Source organism: Nycticebus coucang, chromosome 19 (assembly GCF_027406575.1).
Source record: "Nycticebus coucang isolate mNycCou1 chromosome 19, mNycCou1.pri, whole genome shotgun sequence".
Taxonomy (NCBI): domain Eukaryota; kingdom Metazoa; phylum Chordata; class Mammalia; order Primates; family Lorisidae; genus Nycticebus; species Nycticebus coucang.
In genome coordinates this window covers 53686388-53706153 of record NC_069798.1, presented here as the reverse complement: position 1 = coordinate 53706153, position 19766 = coordinate 53686388, and the positions used below count along the sequence as shown (strand labels likewise).

Sequence of the window (19766 nt, the reverse complement as noted above, 5' to 3'; positions counted from 1 at the left end):
TACCGTTTCCCCAAAAATAAGACAGTGTCTTATTTTAAGGTGTGCTCCCAAAGATGTGCTACATCTTATTTTCAGGGGATGTCTCATCTTTCCTGTAAGTAGGTCTTATTTTCGGAGGATGTCTTATTTTTGGGGAAACGGGGTAGTACAGTTTCAGGTCTGGTAGTGTGATTCCTCCTGCTGTGTTTTTATTGCTGAGTAATGTTTTGGCTATGCGAGGTTTTTTCTGATTCCATATAAAACGAAGTATTTTTTCAATATCTTTAAAATATGACAATGGAGCTTTAATAGGAATTGCATTAAAATTATATATTGCTTTGGGTAGTATAGACATTTTAACAATGTTGATTCTTCCCAGCCATGAGCATGGTATGTTTTTCCATTTGTTAACATCTTCAGCTATTTCTTTTTTTTTTTAGAGACCGAGTCTCACTTTATTGCCCTCAGTAGAGTGCTATGGTGTCACACAGCTCACAGCAACCTCCAGCTTCTGGGCTTAGGCAGTTCTCTTGCATCAGCATCCCAAGTAGCTGGGACTACAGGTGCCTGCCACAACGCCCAGCTATTTTATGTTGCAGTTTGGCCGGGGCTGGGTTTGAACCCACCACCCTTGGTATATGGGGCTTGCACCCTACTCACTGAGCCACAGGCGCCGCCCATCTTCAGCTATTTCTTTCCTTAAAGTTTCATAGTTCTTTTGGTAGAGATCTTTCACGTCCTTTGTTAGGTATACTCCCAAATATTTCATCTTCTTTGGCACTACTGTGATAGGAATAGAGTCCTTGACTGTTTTTTTGCCTTGGCTATTGTTGGCATATATAAAGGATACAGATTTATGGGTGTTGATTTTGTAGCCTGAGACATTTCTGTATTCCTTGATCACTTCTAAAAGTTTTGTAGTAGAATCCCTAGTGTTTTCCAGATATATGATCATATCATCTGCAAAGAGTGAAAGTTTGATCTCTTCTGACCCTATGTGGATACCCTTGGTCACCTTTTCTTCCCTAATTGCAATGGTTAGAACTTCCATTACAATGTTAAAGAGCAATGGAGACAATGGGCAACCTTGCCTGGTTTCTGATCTGAGTGGAAATGATTTCAATTTAACTCCATTCAATACGATATTGGCTGTGGGTTTGCTGTAGATGGCCTCTATTAGTTTAAGAAATGTCCCTTCTATACCAATTTTCTTATGTGTTCTGATCATGAAGGGATGCTGGATATTATCAAAAGCTTTTTCCACATCAATTGAAAGAATCATATGGTCCTTATTTTTTAGTTTGTTTATGTGCTGAATTACATTTATAGATTTACGTATATTGAACCAGCCTTGAGACCCTGGGATAAATCCCACTTGGTCGTGGTGTATAATTTTTTGGATGTGTTGTTGGGTTCTGTTTTTTAGGATCTTATTGAGTATTTTAGCATCAATATTCATTAGTGATATTGGTCTATAATTTTATTTTCTTGTTGGGTCTTTTCCTGGTTTGGGGAATCAAGGTGATGTTTGCTTCGTAGAATGTGTTGGGTAATATTCCTTCTTTTTCTATATTTTGGAAGATGTTTAGTAATGTAGGTACTAGTTCTTCTTTAAAGTTTTGGTAGAATTCTGACATAAAGCCATCTGGTCCTGGGCTTTTCGTTTTAGGGAGATTTTGTATAGTTGATGCTATTTCAGAACTTGATATAGGCCTGTTCAACATTTCCACTTCATTCTGGCTAAGTCTTGGTAGGTGGCATACTTCCAGGTATTGGTTGATTTCTTTCAGATTTTCATATTTCTGAGAGTAGAGTTTCTTGTAGTATTTGTTAAGGATTTTTAAAATTTCTGAGGGGTCTGTTGTTATTTCATCGTTACCATTTCTGATTGATGAAATTAGAGATTTTACTCTTTTTTTCCTGGTTAGGTTGGCCAAAGGTTTATCTATTTTATTGATCTTTTAAAAAAACCAACTTTTGGATTTATTGATCTGTTGTATAATTCTTTTGTTTTCAATTTCATTTAATTCTGCTCTGATTTTGGTTATTTCTTTTCTTCTGCTGGGTTTGGGTTGGAGTATTCTTCCTTCTCCAGTTGCTTGAGATGTCCCATTAAGTTATTAACTTCCTCTCTTTCTGTTTTCTTGAGGAAGGCTTGCAGTGCTATAAATTTCCCTCTTAGGACTGCCTTTGCAGTATCCCAGAGGTTCTGGTAATTTGTGTCTTGATTGTTGTTTTGTGCTAAGAATTTGGTGATTTCCTTCTTAATCTCATCTATAACCCATCTATCCTTCAGCATAAGGTTGTTTAACTTCCATGTTTTTGTATGGGTATGCATGTTCCTGTTGTTATTGAGTTCAACTTTTATTCCATGATGGTCTGAGAAGATGCAAGGAATAATTTCTATTTTTTTACATTTGCTGAGGTTAGATTTGTGGCCTAGGATGTGGTCGATTTTGGAGTATGTTCCGTGGGCTGATGAGAAGAATGTGTATTCAGTTTTATTGGGATGAAATGTTCTGTAGATGTCTGTTATGTCCAATCGTTGAATGGTTAAGTTTAAATCTAAAATTTCTTTGCTTAGCTTCTTTTTGGAAGATCTATCCAGCACTGCTAAAGGGGTGTTAAAATCTCCAACTACTATGGAACTGGAGGAAATCAAGTTGCTTATGTCTGTTAGAGTTTCTCTTATAAATTGAGGTGCATTCTGGTTGGGTGCATAAATATTAATAATTGAAATCTCATCATATTGAGTACTACCTTTAACAAATATGAAGTGTCCTTATCCTTTCTTATTTCGGTTGCTTTAAAGCCCATTGCATCTGCGAATAGGATTGCAACACCTGCTTTTTTCTGCTTTCCATTTGCCTGGAGTGTAGATGACCACCCCTTCCCCTTGAGTCTAAATTTGTCTTTTAATGTAAGATGTGATTCTTGTATGGAGCAGATATCTGGCTTGAGTTTTTGTATGCAGTCAGCCAACCTGTGCCTCTTTAGGGGACGATTTAAACCATTCGTTTTGCAGATTTGGCCAGGGCCAGGCTTGAACCCACCACTCCCAGTATATGGGGCCGGCACCCTACACCTTGAGTCACAGGTGCCACCCTTTAATAGACTTTTAATCCAGCTCATTCTAGCATCTTCTTTTCATCCCCACTTCCAGAGGTACCTGGCTTCTGCCAATCCTGAGCTGCCCAGGGATTCTCTGGTATGATCTGGGAGGTTCTGTTGTGTGATCTAGATGGTTCTGGTCTTAGGATGGCCAGCCTAGGATTGGGTTTTCTTGGGTCTGCTAAATCAGTAAGCATTTATTCATCTTCCTTCCAGCTTTTAAAATTCCATTGCTGTGGTTCCCTTTTCCCCAGCCTTTTAGGTTTGAGCTTGAAAACAAAATGTACCACCATCACCAACAAAACATCTACTTGACACTTTCATGAGTTTGGGGGAGTGAGTGCAGCTGTATCTGTATCCATCTCTACCCAAAGGTCATTACTTTGAATTTGAGAACAAATTAAAAGGCAGTAAGCATAAGCAAAAAGGAAGAAATGTTCAGTTATGAGCTATAAGGAAGGGCAAATTAGCAAGGAATGTGATGGATCTGAAAATAGGGAGAGAAGGCAATATGTTAACTAAAAGGTTATAAATGAGATTTAACCAGCCTGTGGAATGGGTAGATAGGCATTATTCTTTGGCTATGTCTGTTAAAAAAGAAAATGCATTCTGATTCACCTATGAACCTGAATTCATAGTTGTCTCATAGCTGCTGACAGTGGCTCTAATGAATCCATGATGCTGGCAACAGGGTCAACTGAGTGAGTGGTGAGTATTGCTACCCTCTTCTTTAGAGATGCAGCCTGAAGGGATGCAGCAAACTATGGCTTCAGGGCCAGACATACCTGGGTCTGAACACTGGCTCTGCCCCTTGCTAACTATGTGGCCTCAGGCAAGGCAGGACCTCTGTGACTCTTTCCCTGTCTATATAATAGGGTGATAGGAGCTTTTTGTAAGATGTCTGCAAGGATTAACAGTGCCTGCCACTTAATGAATGAAAACCATTACTATTATTCCTTTTTCTGCTGGCTAACTGTAGTTACATCCAAGAAGTTTGTCCTGACTTTCCTTATTTTCCTACCTTCCCATCTATTGCTTATCTATTGCTCAGTCCAGACGCTGAGCCTGGCCTATAGGGCTCCCTCTGAGTTGGCCCCGGCCTGCCCCCGGCCTCAGCACTTACCACCCCGAGTCCTCAGGGCTTCCACTGGCTCACCAAACAAGCACCTACAGTGTAGGTCTTGCTGTGTAATGGTTTGCTTCTCTTTCTTTCTTTTTTTTTTTTTTGAGACAGAGTTTCACTTTGTTGCCCTCAGTAGAGTGCGGTGGTGTCACAGCTCACAGTAACCTCAAACTCTTGAGCTCAAGTGATCCCCTTGCCTCAGCCTCCTGAGCAGCTGGGACTACAGGCACCCACCACAACACCTGCCTATTTTTTAGAGATGGGTCAGGCTGGTTTTCTGCTCTTCCTACCTGCAAGGCCTGCCCCCTCAGCTGTCCCTTCTTCCCTGGTCAGCTGGGAAATGATGCTCAGCCCTGGCAGCCTCTCCTTCGGGGGGATGTTCTTTTTTTTTTTTTTTTTTGAGACAGAATATCACTATGTCACCCTGGGTAGAGTGCCATGGCATCTCAGCTCACAGGAACCTCAAACTCTTGGGCTCAAGCGATTCTCCTGCCTCAACCTCCCAAGCAGCTGGGAGTACAGGTGCCCACCACAACACCAGCTATTTTCTGCTGCAGTTGTCATTGTTGGTTAGCTGGCCTGGGCTGGGTTGGAACCCACCAACTTCAGTGTATGTGGCTGGCACCATAACCACTGTGCTACGGCCCCAAGCCCAGAGGGATGTTCTGACAGCCCTTCCCCTCCCCTACTGCTGCTGGTTGTGGACCTCAGAACAGACCTCTGCACATTTTATTTCTCTTCTTTACTTGTGTAGCTGCTTCTCTCTACAAGATAGAAGCTTGTGGGCAGGGGTGGTCTTTATCCCTTTTCTTCCCATTCTTTAGTGCCTAACAGTGCATGGCACGTAGGAGGTGCTGAAAAATGATGAATAAGCTGTTAGTTTCAATCATCATTTCTACATCAATTTCCTTTTGGATAGTTGTACCTCTTTGTCCTACCTGGAACATATCAATATACTTAGTTAAAAACCAAACAAGATGAAAACAGCTGCAATGAAAAGGTATGGTTACCTTTGTCTCGAACCAACTCTCCTTCTGACTAATGTGCTTCTCACTTCTGGTCTCAGCAAGACTAGAAGACTGAGTTCATTGACTGACTGAATTCACCTCCCCTGTGGTCTCCTGTGTAGCACTCCCTGCCTGCTCTTATCCTCTCTACTTTTCCATATCTTCTGCTGCTTTACCACTCCCCTCCATATCTCACCCATCTTCTGTGACCCCTCTCTCTGGTTTGGTCTTCCCACCTCACCCCTCTTACGTTCATAACCCACACCCTGCTTGCCCAGTTATGTGTTATGTCCCTCAGAGCACAGCCCGGAACAGGCTGCATTTCTCCACAACTGTCATAGTTATGGAGTCCCACTAGCCTACCGAAGTACAAGTCCTTAGCACTTCCAGCTGTGGCCTGCAGCCTTCTCTCTTAATCCCTCCGGGACTTGTGTCTTGCCGCTGGTTAGCATATGCTCTTCTGCCTCCCTGAGTCTTCCCCATTCAGCATGTTTCAATCCTACACTTCTTGTAAGTTCCAACACTTCCTTTATGAAAAGCATTCTTTCATCTTGTCAGCCTGAAATAATCTCTTACCTGTATCAGGGAAACTCTTGTGCACCTATTGTTCCCCTACTATAACCAGATTTACCAGATTGATACAGTAGAACCTCCATAGTTGACCACCTCCCTACAATGACCACCTCCTTAAGTTGAACTGATTTTTATAGATGGGAGATGCACTGCATGTACTCAATGGAAGACTGGCCTCTATATAATGACCACCTCTGTAATGATCACTTGGACTGTGACACACCCCTATAATTTGACCACTTGGGTCCACTCTACACTGAGGAGTAGAAGCTGTCGACTGTGCTCATTAGTTGCATTATGTTTTCTTTGGTATAAGTTATTTTTTCATGTTTTATTATTACCACATGTTGGAGTAGGCCTAACACCCTATTGTTTACATGTGTTGTGGAAGATTTTGTCAACATTAAGGACTGGTCTGAATTATAGGTTCATCCTACAATTGCTAAAAAATTTCATGGTTAATCAAGACATAATGGCCCAAAGAAAAGAACTCAAAGAGCTGACATTGAAAGAAAAGATTGATCTACATTTTCTGGAAAGCAGTAAGCAAAGAAAGATAGCAGAACACTGTGGTGTTAGTGAGATACAGTTAGCAACATCCAAAAATGTAAACATGAGTACTTGGAGAGATATGGTAAGGAGAGTGGAGGCCTATGTTGGAAAAGGAGGAAAATTTCCCTGAATGAAGTAATGAAGCCAGATCGAGCTGGTTCAAACAAATGAGGGCAGTTAACACCTGAATCTCTGGGCTGATCATCCAAGAAATTACTGAAAAATTTGCTTGGGAATTCAGGGTGGCAGATTTCCAAGGATTAAGTGGTGGGCTTAGGAAATTTAAACTGTGACACAGATCTCCCAGAAAGTCTTGTGTGGTGAATGCAATGAAGTTCCAGTAGAAGTTGGGGAAGATTTCATCAAAAAGTTCCTGGACTTCTCCAGAGGCATCAAAAATGACATCTTTAACATTGACAAGTGAGGACTCTTTCTAGGTGATGCCTGACCGGAGCCTCATCATGAAGGGTGACAAATATAAGAGCAGAAAACTTTCCAAAGAACATTTCACAATTCTGCTTTGCACTAGCTCAACTGGAGAGAAACTAAAGCTGTTGGTAATTGATAAATCAGCAAAGTCAAACATATTTAAGAACCTGAAGCCCAAAGACCTCCTGATCACTTGGAGATCAAACATAATTGCGTGGATGACTGATGCTCTATTTGAGGAGTGGGTAAGGGATATTGACCAAGAAATGAAGAAGAAATGATTTATTCTATTGACAACAGACAACTGTTCTGGCCACCCACAAGTGAACCATCTCACAAACATGACACTGAAATTTCTGCCTCCAAACACAACCTCAAGAATCCAGCCTCTTGACTAAGGCATCATCAAAACATTTAAAATGCACCAGAACCCAGCACCTGCAGTAGGTCATTACTAAAACACAAACCTTTGGTCCACTTGTAGAAGCAACTTCCTCAACTGCATAAGTTAATGCTCTGGCTGCTGTCCTCTGGATCAGTTCTGCTTGGAATAAAGTTCAGCCAGAAACAATATAGAAGTGTTTCAAGAAAGTTGGATTTGTCACAACCCAAGAGCACAATGTTTTGGCCCCATCAGAGAATTCATTCCCCATGGCAGATTCTAAAGGTTTTGTTGCAATGACAGTCTGTAATAAACCTGATCCAGAAGCAATTTTCCAAGTGATATTGACTCAAGTACAGACCAGAAGAAAAGTGCATGAAGCAGATAATAAAGTGGAAGAAGCAAGTGAGGATGACACGTATTTCAGAGTCTCCCAAAGAAGAGGATGTCAGGCATCTGATATTGCAGTTGAAGTCACTTGCTGTGGAGAAATGTCCAGGTATGCTGAGTGGTGTAGCTAGTGTTGAGAGTCCTTTCTCCACTCACTTTGTAATGAGAATAAAGAAACACCAAGATTGACTCTTTTTTCAAAAGAATGATTAAACCATGAGAAATAGTAAATGTATTAATTTTGTATATCATATGTATGATTTTACTGTGTTTTAATTATGTGTAACTTCATCTCTAGTAAAAGCTGTACAAGAAAGTAAAACGCGTGTACGTATCAGTACAGTAGGCCTAGTTCTTTATGTTGATCACCTCCATATGTTGACCTGTTTGTTACTGTCCCTTGGGTGGTCAACTTACAGAAGTTCTTCTGTATAATATGATTGTTTCCCCCTAAAATCTTAGCTGAGTATGACAAGAAGATCTCTGGGCATCAGAATTGGAGGGGCAAGAGTAGAGAGGTTCTTAAAGGCAGAGCTGGAAGGTTAGGGATTGGGGAAGGGAGATAACTGATCCCAGATAAAGGCTCCAAGGAGCCTCTTATAGTTTTGTTAGAGTATAACATTCATATAGAAAAAGACATACAGCTTATATGTGCAACTCCATGAGTTTTCACAAAGTGCACGCATCATGTCTCCAGGCCCCTGAATGCCCATGGTAGAATTGGAAGGTGGAGCTGGGGCCAGACCCCTGAATGAAGGAGGGCCTCCGAGTCTGGGCCCTTCTGTGACAAGGAATCCAGCAAACTGATTCTCTAGCCCAGAGAAGGAGAAGGAAGCTTGCCACCTTTCCTGGGCTCTGGGTGGAGAATAAAAGCTTCCCAGGAAGAGTCACCTTTCTGGCTGTGAATTTCTACAGCTGCAAAGAGCAGCATTATCAAGCTGAGACATTAACACAAACCTTGTCTAAGACTAGGGAGCCCTTTGGGTGTTGGCAAAAGCAAACCAGAAAGACCCCTTAGGGACCCTTTAACCACCCAGGGAGCAGAATATTCTGTGGAAAAAACTGTTCTTGCTGAGTATGAGCTCAAAACAATCAAAACTCACGGGAGAAAATGAGCGCATTTAGTTATAATATCAGTTCAGGAGCTCCAGTTCTTTTTGCACACCACAGAGTGAACTTCCTGAAACTTCAGCCACATCCCTCTGCTAGACAGAGATCACTTGGGAGACTCGATGTCTTTCATTACCCACAAAGTCATCAGTTGGCCCTGGTTTCCCCGCTCAACTCAACCCATGGGGCCCCCTTGCTGTTTCTCAATAGCCCGTTATGGGTTGAATTGTGTCCCCTTCCCCAAAAGACACGTTGACATACTCTAAGGTACCTTTAATGTGACTTTATTTGGAAATAGGGTTGTTGCAGATGCAATCAGGTTAAGGTGAGGTTACCAGATGGGCCTTTCAATCCAATATGACAGGGTCCTTAGGGGCGGATGGCATGTGATGGCAAAGGCAGAGGTTGGGGCGAGGGATCTGCAAACCACCAGCAGAAGCTAGAAGAGGCAAAGAAGACCCTCCCGTACTGGTTTCAAAGGGAGCACGGTCCTGCTCCCTTTGTGATTTGGGGTTTGCAGCTTCAGAATCGGAAGATGCCTAGTTTGTGGTACTTTCTTACAGCAGCCCTGGGAAACAGAGAAAAGCCTCAAATGTGTTCCAGCACTTGCTGGTGCCTTTGTTCGCAAAACCTTTCCCTGGACAACGCCCCTCCCTCCCCACAGGTCCTCACTTAAATGCCACATGTGTCTTACCAAAGGAGCAGTCCCCTCCTCTCTCCATTCCGTCACCACCCTTTATTGATTGCTTTGTCCCTAGCCATTCCTGACATTATGTTATCTTTTGTCTTTGTCATGAAATGAGCATCTGCCTTGCCTTCCAGCAGGTGAGTGCCATGACAGTGGAGACTGTCCAATTCACTGCTGAATGCCCAGTGCCCATCACATGACTGACACAGAGTGGACTCTCTACACATATTTGTTTCAGAAATGAATGAGGTACTTGAAAGCACAGTTGGTGTTTTTTTTTTCTTTTCTATTTCATTCTTTTATCCTCCACATTTCTGATAGGTGCTCATAGTAGATGGTCAGTACATTTGTACAAATGGATTAATAAGCCTGTCACCACCAAAGGGCTGAAGGCTCTGTGTGCTTAAGAAGCGTTAAGTCAAAATGCACATCATGTTGGCCTAGATTTGGTGGCCTCTTTGTCGTAAAACGATTGTGGGAACAATCGATCAGATTTCTCTGGGTAATCATTATGCTTCTCCATTTGTCACACGAAGCCACTGTTTTTCTTACACTGTGTTTCCCCTCATGGCTCCCCTTCCTTTCCTTCTTTTTCTGATTAAGGAATCAGAATTGAATTATCTAAATTTAGTTTGTGTAGCTCAGAGGTGCCAATCATGGCAAATAATGAATTAGGGGATTTCCCCCCCTTCCCTGAAGCAGTGAGCTGAAACCAACAAATTCATTTTATTTAGGCCCACAGGCTGAACCTAGAGTATTTGTGACAGGTGAGTGCTTTATTCACTAATTAAGTCACCAGGCCTCAGATAAACCCTCTCCCCATGTGATAGGGGGCCGCTTATCTGAATCAGCCCAGAGACTGCGAATTTTTAACCTTCTGTTTGCTGTTTGCTAATGGAATTGGTATATAATTTTGTTAAAAATACATAAGCCACGGAAAAAATGCACATATATATATGAATCTCATATAGTTCTGCAAATTTCTTTAACCTTTCAAGAACTTTAATGGTAAACCTCTATTTAGAGTTCACAATTTCTGGTGAAGGACAGTATTTTCTATTAGTTCTGAAATAAAAATGTAAAGCTCATTTCATCTGCTTTTGTTTTATAAGAATCTAAATACTTATGGGAGGACTGTTGTTATATTTGAGATTTGGAAGCAATAAGCCACCGATAAGGAATAACAACTGTTAGGCTGCTCCATTTTCAGTTATAACCTGAGTCCTTAAGATGTGCATCAGGAGGTTTCATACACTAGGAATTCTGAATGAATATTTTTAAGTCAGTAAAAATGAAAGTACAAGGACTATAATGAATGAAATGTTGTTAATTCATTTGTTAAAACATAATGTTGACATATTTAATAAAGCATGTTTTTCTGGACAGATGCAAATTTAACCCATCCCAACCATTGATTTTGTAATGGTGAGATATGGCACCTTTACGCCTTGTCACTAATCACCAGCATTTCCCTGGGAGAGGCCAGAAGCCCCTGTTATCTCCACCTAGCAGGAGGGGCCCAGCACCCGGGATGGAGGGGTGACTTATCCAGGGCCTCCCAGAGGAGCTTGAAAAAAACATCCACATAGCTCAGACACCTAAAACCCCTGGCATTTTCTTACTCTCTCTCCTTGTCTACACTTCTTCCAGCACAGCATTTCAAGATGCGCAACCCTTTTTACGTGGTTTCTTTAGAAGAAATAGGTTCAGGCTATAGGTAGAGAAGTACATTATTCATAATGATCGATTCTTTAAAGGGCAACTGAAAATAAATACAATTTTGGTTTTGAGGGTAGAGAATTAGCCAAATGTACGGGAAAGCAGTTTGATAACTAGAGCAGGTTTTACCTTCCTTTTTTCAGAGAACATCTCCTGCTTGGATTTGAGTGTTGTATGGTCACAAGAAAGGCAATCCATTTAATCTGACACTTGACACTGGGCTTATAACCACAAGGAGCAGTAACTTTAATAATAAACTATTTTAATCAATCGCACAAATTTTAGTTACAGAAAACTGGTTTTCAACTCAACCTAGACTCCATTTTACCAGAATGCTTCATGCTTCTGCCCAAATATCAGTGAGGGCTTCTCTGATCCACCTGTTTCAAATCACGTTAGCCCCTCCCCCACCCCTTCCTTTGCTTCATTCTTCTAACACTCATCAAGCAAAATACTGTTTGTTGCGATTATTTCCGCGTCTTCTCTAACTCTTCACGTTAGCCCCCTCCTGCTCTGTTCCCTAATGTTTTCCCGGTCCACGTAATAGGTGCTCTGTATTTGTTCCGTGGATGGATGATGCCTCAGACCTTTCTGTACCCAGGGCTACTCTTGAGTTCCGCGGTACGTTGACCAGATATAGGCAGTGTGGGCTAGTGGCGATGCGGAATGTAGGAATGGCCAGGAATGAGGGGGGCGCGCCACCCTGCTGTCTCTGTGTGTGACACTGGCACAGCACAGGCATCTAAATTGGGAAGGTGATGCTATGCTCACCATACTATCCCGCCAAGAAATGCCTTTGCTAGACTGGCATTCGCTTTTCCTAGTAATCTCATGTTGTTAAGTATGCTCACTTTCCGGTCTCACCTAACTTTGCTACACAGAGATGCTGCAGAGAAACTGAACGATGATTTATGCATCTAACATAAAATAATCCACGTTTTCTTCTGAAAACAAAGCAAAACAAAACAGGGTCTGAACACTTGTGAGGTCACTAGGTAGGCAAACTGGAGAACTGAGCATCCCTATACTAAGGGATATAAATGAAGTGTCTAATTTTTTTTTTTTTTGCGGTTTTTGGCCGAGGCTGGGTTTGAACCCGCTACCTCCGGCATATGGGGCCGGCGCCCTATTCCTTTGAGCCACAGATGCCGCCCACGAAGCGTCTGATTCTTTGCTGAAGGCCGGGCGCGGTGGCTCACTCCTGTAATCCTAACATTCTGGGAGGCCTAGGCAGGTGGACTGCTTGCCCTTAGAAGTTCGAGACCAGCCTGAGCAAGAGCGACACCCTCTCATCTCTAAGAAGAGCTGGGCATTGTAGCGGGCGCCTGTAGTTCCAGCTATCAGGGAGACTGAGGTAAGAGAATCACTTGACTTAAAGAGTCTGAGGCTGCCATGAGCTATGATGCCATGGCAATCTACCAAGGGCGACAAAGTGAGACTCTGTCTCAAAAAAAGAAAAAAAGTTCTTTGCTGAGTCATGGCTGCGGTCACTGCCTGACAGGTTAGCAAACGAAACCAGGGCATCCGTTCAGCGCAACCAGGAATCCAGCCGCGCTGGCGGGACCGGGGATAGTGGGGAGGAGGTCTCCCTAGCGCTGCTCGCCGGGGCAGCGTCCCGGGGCCTCGCGGACTCTCCACGAGGGGTGTGTCCCCAGATGGCCCCGCCCCCTTGTCGCGTCCCCGAGCGCCGAGCGGCTACAGCGAATGAGAGGGCGCGCCGGGAGTGGGGGTGGGGGTGGGGCCGAGCGAGAGCCGGAGGCTGGAGACTTGGGGGATGGGGGGGCGCTCCCGGCTTGCTGTCAGCTGCACCCACACTCGATCACGCCGCGGCCGGTGGAGCCCGGGACTCGGGCCGCGGCTGCCCCGGTAATGCTTTCAGTCGGCACCAACATGGCTGCGGCTCTGCGCGCCACGGGCGCCCTGCTCCGGGATCGGCGTAAGTGGGGCTGTGGTGGCCGCCTCCGGGGTCCCTGAGACGGCTGGGGCGCTCGGGCCTGGGGGATTCCGGGAGCCGCAGCGGGCTGCGTGGGTAGCCACGGGCAAAAGGGCAGGTGGCATAGCGGAGAGCGGACGGGGACCGGGACTGGCCTCCCTGGGAGGGGCGAGCGGGAGCACCCAGGGCCCCTGACCCGGAGGCCACGGGGAGGGCGCCGGGAGTGCGGGAGGCGCGAGTTCAAGTCCTGTAGGTCAGCTAGATGGCGTGGACAGTGGCCGCATTTCTCAGTCTTGCTTGTCACCTGCAATAATAGGACCATGGGGATGATGTAAGCCTTACATTGCAAGGGAAGTTATGTTAAGGGCCTGCCGCAGAGTACAGAGTACGGTAAGGAAGGTGTAGTCATCCTCACTGCTGTTGGGATAGCATCACTCACTCCTCCTTGGATAGTGATTTCTAGAGAGAAATCACTCTCTAGAAATTTGAGAGAACAAATGAGACCTACTAACAGCCTCACACATTTCTTACGTGAACCGTAAATATAGGTTGTGTTCATAGGATGAGCGGATGGGACTCTGGGTCAGACACACCTGGCTGGGTTGCCATTTCCAACTGTGACACCTTGAGCAAGGCACCCAGCCTCGCTTGAGTTTTGGTTAATGTTGCAAAAGGAGAAAAGTAATACCTCTTAGGCTTGCCGTAGAGATTGGCAGGATATAGGTGAAGCCGCTAGCACTCAGTAGGTTCATAGAGATCCTGAAAATGTTGTTATTAACGTAAAAGGCAGCCACATAAGATCCCTAGTTACTGCATTTGAACAGTGACTGGACACAATTAGTTCCCCAATTCAACAGTCTGGCACCTACTTAGTGGGAATGGAGAGAATCCACTCTGAACCTGCCTATCTCATTACAGGTGCTTTTGTTAGGAAAGTGATCAGTATACAATGAGGAGACCTTACTAAGGACACTGGTGGATGAAATGTGTTATGTTTTAAGAAGCAGCAGCAGGGCCAGAATTGGGGCTGAAAGAAGTAATGAATTAATCTTTTTTTTCATTGACTTTTCTGGGCAAATAAAGTCTGACAGGCTGTAGATTTTCCTGAGGTTATGGGAGAAAATGTGAAACTTTAAATTATTCATTTTCTAGGTTATTAGTGGAAAGGTTCAGAAACCATGGCAGAAGTAGATTTGAAGTCTGTTTGTGTTACAGACTCTGATTTTAGAGAGTAGTTACAGTACATACTTTAATCATTTTGGTTAATGGGAAAGGATAAACATTATCTAGGTTGGAAAACAAAAAATAGTATTTCTGAAAATGACCCTGACAATAAAAGTGGGAAAACGAAGTTTTGTGCTCTATGTGTTTAGTATATTACAGGATTAATAAGAAACTTCTTGGGGTACACCCTGTGCTATTTATCTATCTGATTACTGTTTTTCTTTGTGCCTTTGTCTTTGCAAACTTTTTACACTGAGCATATATATTTTTTGAAATTAGAAAAAGATTCTAGCATAATAAAAACAGTCTTACTTTAAATAATAACAGGCATTAGAACATTTTGGCTCCACACTAGAAAATAACATTTTTTTTAAGCAAACCCTCTCATTTTTATTAATAGTCTTAATATACAACCTTCTTTCTTTTTTCCTTTTTTTGGGGGGGTGGGGACAGAGTTTTACTTTGTCCCCTTTGGTAGAGTGCTATGGCATCATAGCTCACAGCAACCTCAAACTCTTGGACTTAAGTGATTCTCTTGCCTCAGCCTCCCCAGTAGCTAGGACTACAGGTACCCACCACATGCCCAGCTCTTTTTAGAGACAGGGTCTTGCTCTTTTTTTTTTTTCATTTGGGACTTCCTTTTTAGGGTCTTGCTCTTGCTCAGGCTGGTCTTGAACTTGTGAGCTCAGGCAATCCACCTGCCTTGGCCTCCCAGAGTGCTAGGATTATAGGCACGCGCCACCTCGCCTGGCTGTTGTTATTTATTTATTGATTGATTGATTTTAAATACATACTTTTTATTTATTTTTTTATTTTTTGTTGCAGTTTGGCCAGGGCCGGGTTTGACCCATCACCCTCGGTATATGGGGCCAGTACCCTAGTCACTGAGCCACAGGCGCCGCCCAGTTGTTGTTAATTTTTTAAATGGTACATGTTTTTATAAGTACTTTTGAAATAATTCTTATCTCTTATGTGATAGTAAAGGGCTCTATTATATATTTAAATGTTTGTATACCTTGCCTCTACCCTCCTCTATCCTATTCCCAAGCATTCAAAATATTAAAATAGCTGAGGAAGGTGGCTCCTGCCTGTAATCCTAGCACTCTGGGAGTTGGAGGCAGGTGAGATGCTTGAGCTCAGGAATTTGAGACAGCTTAAGGTAGGGTGAGTTTCTGTCTCTAACAATAGCTGGGCATTGTGGTGGGCACCAATAGTCCCAGCTACTTGGGAGGCTGAGGCAAGAGCATCATTTGAGCCCAAGAGTTTGAGATTGCTGTGAGCTATCATACCATGGCACTCTACCAAGGGTGACGAAGCGTGACTCTTTCTCAAAAAAAAAAAAAAAAAAATTTAAAATAATTTATTTTTTAACTTCTTAAGGAACAATTATACTTTTAAATGATCACCTGTTGGGTTTGTCCAGCAATTAGGAAGTTACTTGTTTTGTTTTGTTTTACATAGGATCTTACTTTGTTGCCCAGGTTGGTCTCAAATTCCTGAACTCAAGTTATCCTTCCACTTCAGCCTCTTGAGTAGCTGGGAGTACGGATGTAGGCTACCACAGGAGTTAGGAAATTAGGAAGTTTTGTTTTCTTACATCATCTTTTTCTTTTCTGTATTTCCCTCAATTTGAGAACTTTTATTATTTCTAGGCCTTCTTAAGGTAGACCAGTTGTCCATGTAAGGAGTGGGGGCAGAATTATTTGGCCTTAGTTCATAAGTGGCCAAGTCTATACTAGTGAATATTCTTAACCTCTTTGCTCAATCACGTACACTGTTCTTTGAGCTGAACATACTTTTTTCTCCCCATTGCCACAGCCGCCCTGCAAGGTTGGTCTTATCACCATTTTACAGATGAGAAAAGGGAGACTCCTATGAGCTGCACAAGCCGAGCCCTGCTGCTTTTGATCTCTCTGGCTCAGATCTCTCTGGCTGTAGAGCACATACTCTCCACGCTACACAGCGCTGCCTGTACCATCACATTCTCTTTAGCTTTTTCAGGAGTCTCAAGTGGTCCTTTGACACACACTAATCATTTGGTAGGAGCTCTTCATTTTTCCAGAAACTTTAGATCATTAGGGGAGAGGAGTGTTTTAGAGAAGGCCTGAGTGGAAAGGTTCCCTTATTAGTAGCATCACCCTTCTCTCTGAGAATTCGGTCAACCATGGAGAAGAGAATTGTGTAAGTAGAGGACATGGCGATAGTTAAGCAGCTCGAAAAGCTACTGGCTCCCAAATTGGACTAAGAAATACTGATGTACTAGTTGGAGAATCTAGTCTCTTCCCAACTTTTTTTTTTTTGAGACAGAACCTCAAGCTGTCACCCTGGGTAGAGTGCTGTGGCATCACAGCTCACAGCAACCTCCGACTCAGCCTCCCAAGTAGCTGGGATAATAGGCATGTGCCACAATGCCCGGCTATTTTTTGGTTGCGCCATCATTATTGTTTGACGGGTCCAGGCTGGATTTGAACCCGCCAGCTCAGGTGTATGTCTCACTCTGTTGCTCCAGGCTAGAGTGCCATGGCATCAGTGTAGCTGACAGCAACCTCAAACTCTGGGCTCAAACAATGCTTCTGCCTCTGGCTCCTGAGTAGCTAGGACTGTAGGTGCCAGCCATAAGGCCTGGCTAATTTTTCTATTCTTTAGTAGAGACAGGGTTTCACCCTTATTTACGCTGGTCTGAACTCAAGGGATCCACCCGTCACAACCTTCCAGAGTGCTAGGATTTTTTTTTTTTTTCTTTTTTGAGACTGAGTCTCACTTTGTCACTCTCAGTAGAGTGCTGTGGCTCATAGCTCATAGCAACCTCAAACTCTTAGGCTCAAGTGATTCTCTTGTCTCAGTCTCTCAAGTAGCTGTTTCTACAGGCGCCTGCCACAACGCCGGTTATTTTGAGACAAGGTCTGGCTCTGGCTCAGGCTGATCTTGAGCCCGTGAGCTCAGGTGATCCACTCGCCTCGGTCTCCCAGAGTGCTAGGATTATAGGTGTGAGCCACCACACCCAGCCCTAGAGAATTATAGGATTATAGGCTTCAGACACCACATATGGATTTGGATCAGTGGTTCTCAACCTTCCTAAAGCCGCGGCCCTTCAATATAGTTCCGTGAGTCGTGACCCACTGGTTGAGAACCACTGCTTTAGATTGTTTTTAGTTTTTTTTTTAAATAAATAATAGCTGTGTACATTAATGTGATCATGGGGCACCATGCACTGGTTTTATATACAGTTTGAAATATTTCCATCAAACTGGTTAACATAGCCTTCCTGGCATTTTCTTAGTTATTGTGTTAAGACATTTATATTCTGCATTTAGTAAGTTTCACATGTACCCTTGTAAGATGCTGTTTTTAGGTTTTGGAATACACTTACAGGTTGAACATTTTAAATCCAAAAATCTGAAATGCCCCAGTGAGCATTTTCTTTGAGTATCATGTCAGTGCACAAAAGTTTCAGGTTTTGGAACATTTCAAGATTTTAGATTTTTGGATTTGGGATGTTCAACCTGTACTAGCAAGCCAGTCATGGAATGCTAAAGTTTGATTCTCATACCCCATGGAGTCTGATATAATCTCATTCTTTTCAGGAATTGGGGACATTTGCAGCATGATTAAGAACCTACTTACTTATATCTCATTATGTAGTTCAGAATTAAACATCTAAAATAAGGAAGGAGATGTGAGTTGGTTTGAGACTTCTTTTTTTTTTTCCAGATAGAATCTCACTGGGCCCCCCTAGGTAGAGTGCTATGGCATCATAGCTCACAGCAACCTCAGACTCTTGGGCTCCAGTGATCCTCTTGCCTCAGTGTCCTAAATATCTGGGACTACAGGTACCCACCACAATGCCCAGCTAGTTTTTCTATTTTTATTAGAGATGGGGGTCTTACTTTGTTCAGACTAGTCTTAAACTCCTGAGCTCAAGCAATCCACCTGCCTCAGCTTCCCACAGTGCTATGATTAAAGGAGTGAGCCATTGCACCTGGCCGGTTTGTGACTTCTTTGGAGTAGAATTAAATTTTTTTATGTCGATCTTTTACTTTAAGCAAGTAAAGATTATTCTGCACAAGCACATGTAATTGGCTTTGTTGGGAATGTGCACAATCTGCATAGTTGGAAATCTAAAGCAGCCTTGAAATTGCAATTTTTTTTTTGGAGACTGTCTCACTATGTTGCCCTTGGGAGAGTGCCATGGTATCACAGCTCACACCAACCTCACACTCTTGGGCTTAAGTGATTCTCTTGCCTCAGCCTCCCAAGTAGCTGGGACTACAGGCGCCCGCCACAACGCCCGGCTATTTTTTGGTTGTAGTTGTCATTGTTGTTTGGCAGGCCGGGGCTGGGTTTGAACCTGCCAGCTCCAGTGTATGTGGCTGGTGCCCTAGCCGCCGAGCGACAGGCGCCGAGCTGAGATCTCATTCTTTTATGTTTTATAGACATACTAAAAATTAGAGCAGGTGTAGTCCCTAACCTCTAGAAACGTACAAGTGAAACTAATGCCAGCACTAATCATATGGCAGACAGTGTAGCATATTTCACGTCTCTGCTTTAATCCTCCTAAGTACTCGTAAAAAAAATTTTTTTTTGAGTCTGAATCTTACTTTGTCACCCTTGGTAGAGTGCCGTGCATTGTAGCTCAAACTCTTGGGTTCAAGTGATCCTCTAGCTTTAGTCACTCTTAGCCGAGACTATAGGCTCTGGCCACGATGCCCAGCTATCTTCTAAGTATCCTAATAGCAAGGTGTTGTCATTTTACAGCTTGGAAAACTAGGCCTCAGGAAGATAATAACTTAGCCCCAGGTCACATTGCTAGGAAGTGACGGAGCTGGATTCAGAGTAAGGTCTGCTTGGTCAGCAGACTGAATCCCTCTCCCTTGACATGTTTGCCTCCTCTAAGAGAGTGATTGCAAGCTGGTTTCTAACCTGCTGATTCAAGAATGGGGAAGGGGGTCATGTGTGCAGCATGGGGCATGGTAGTAAACACATTGCCATCTTCAATACCTGTGTGTAGCTTCAGTTTCATTTCACTGGATGTTTAGGGACCAATACTCTTCATAGGACAGCTGGGTATGGCACAGGGACTCATCAATTCAAGTGGCTTCTCCACGCCTATTGATATAATAAGTGTTATGGGACCAGGACAAGTGTATACATGGAGGCACTTACATCATACGTGGGACAGCAAGTTAACAGGTTTCAAAACATGTTCTGTCCTCCTACGTTGACAAATTGACTTTTATAATGACCTGGAAGGATGAGCTTTCAAACTTTCCAGAGCACCTGTAGAAACGTAGAGGCCTGGGGACTGTGGCCCCTGACGCACTGGTTTTCCTTCTCTTCCCACCACCTGCTCTTTCTCGCCTTGTGCTCATGCGGGCAACCCTCCAGTCTTCACACCTGAGCTTTGTTCTGGCCCCAGCACTGAGGGTGTTGGCTGCTGTTCAGGTCAAGGATCAGTCACACTGATGGTGTAATCTGCCCTCAGAAGGATAAAACTAGGAAAGAGTCCTGTGCAGACCCTGGAAGTGGACGTGGTGCTTAAGGGACAG

General features: G+C 43.5%; 1 protein-coding gene across 2 annotated transcripts in view; it reads left to right on the top strand.

The window, feature by feature from the left end:
- Nucleotides 1-12814: 12814 nt before the first annotated feature.
- Nucleotides 12815-19766, top strand: part of FECH (ferrochelatase) — a 44450-nt gene continuing 37498 nt past the window's right edge. The window contains exon 1 of one of the 2 annotated variants that reach the window (XM_053571672.1): nt 12815-12999. In XM_053571672.1, the coding sequence (XP_053427647.1) occupies nt 12933-12999 (67 nt within the window). In that variant the 5' untranslated portion in view covers nt 12815-12932. The remainder of the gene's footprint in view (nt 13000-19766) is intronic. The other variant, XM_053571673.1, reaches the window with a different exon arrangement.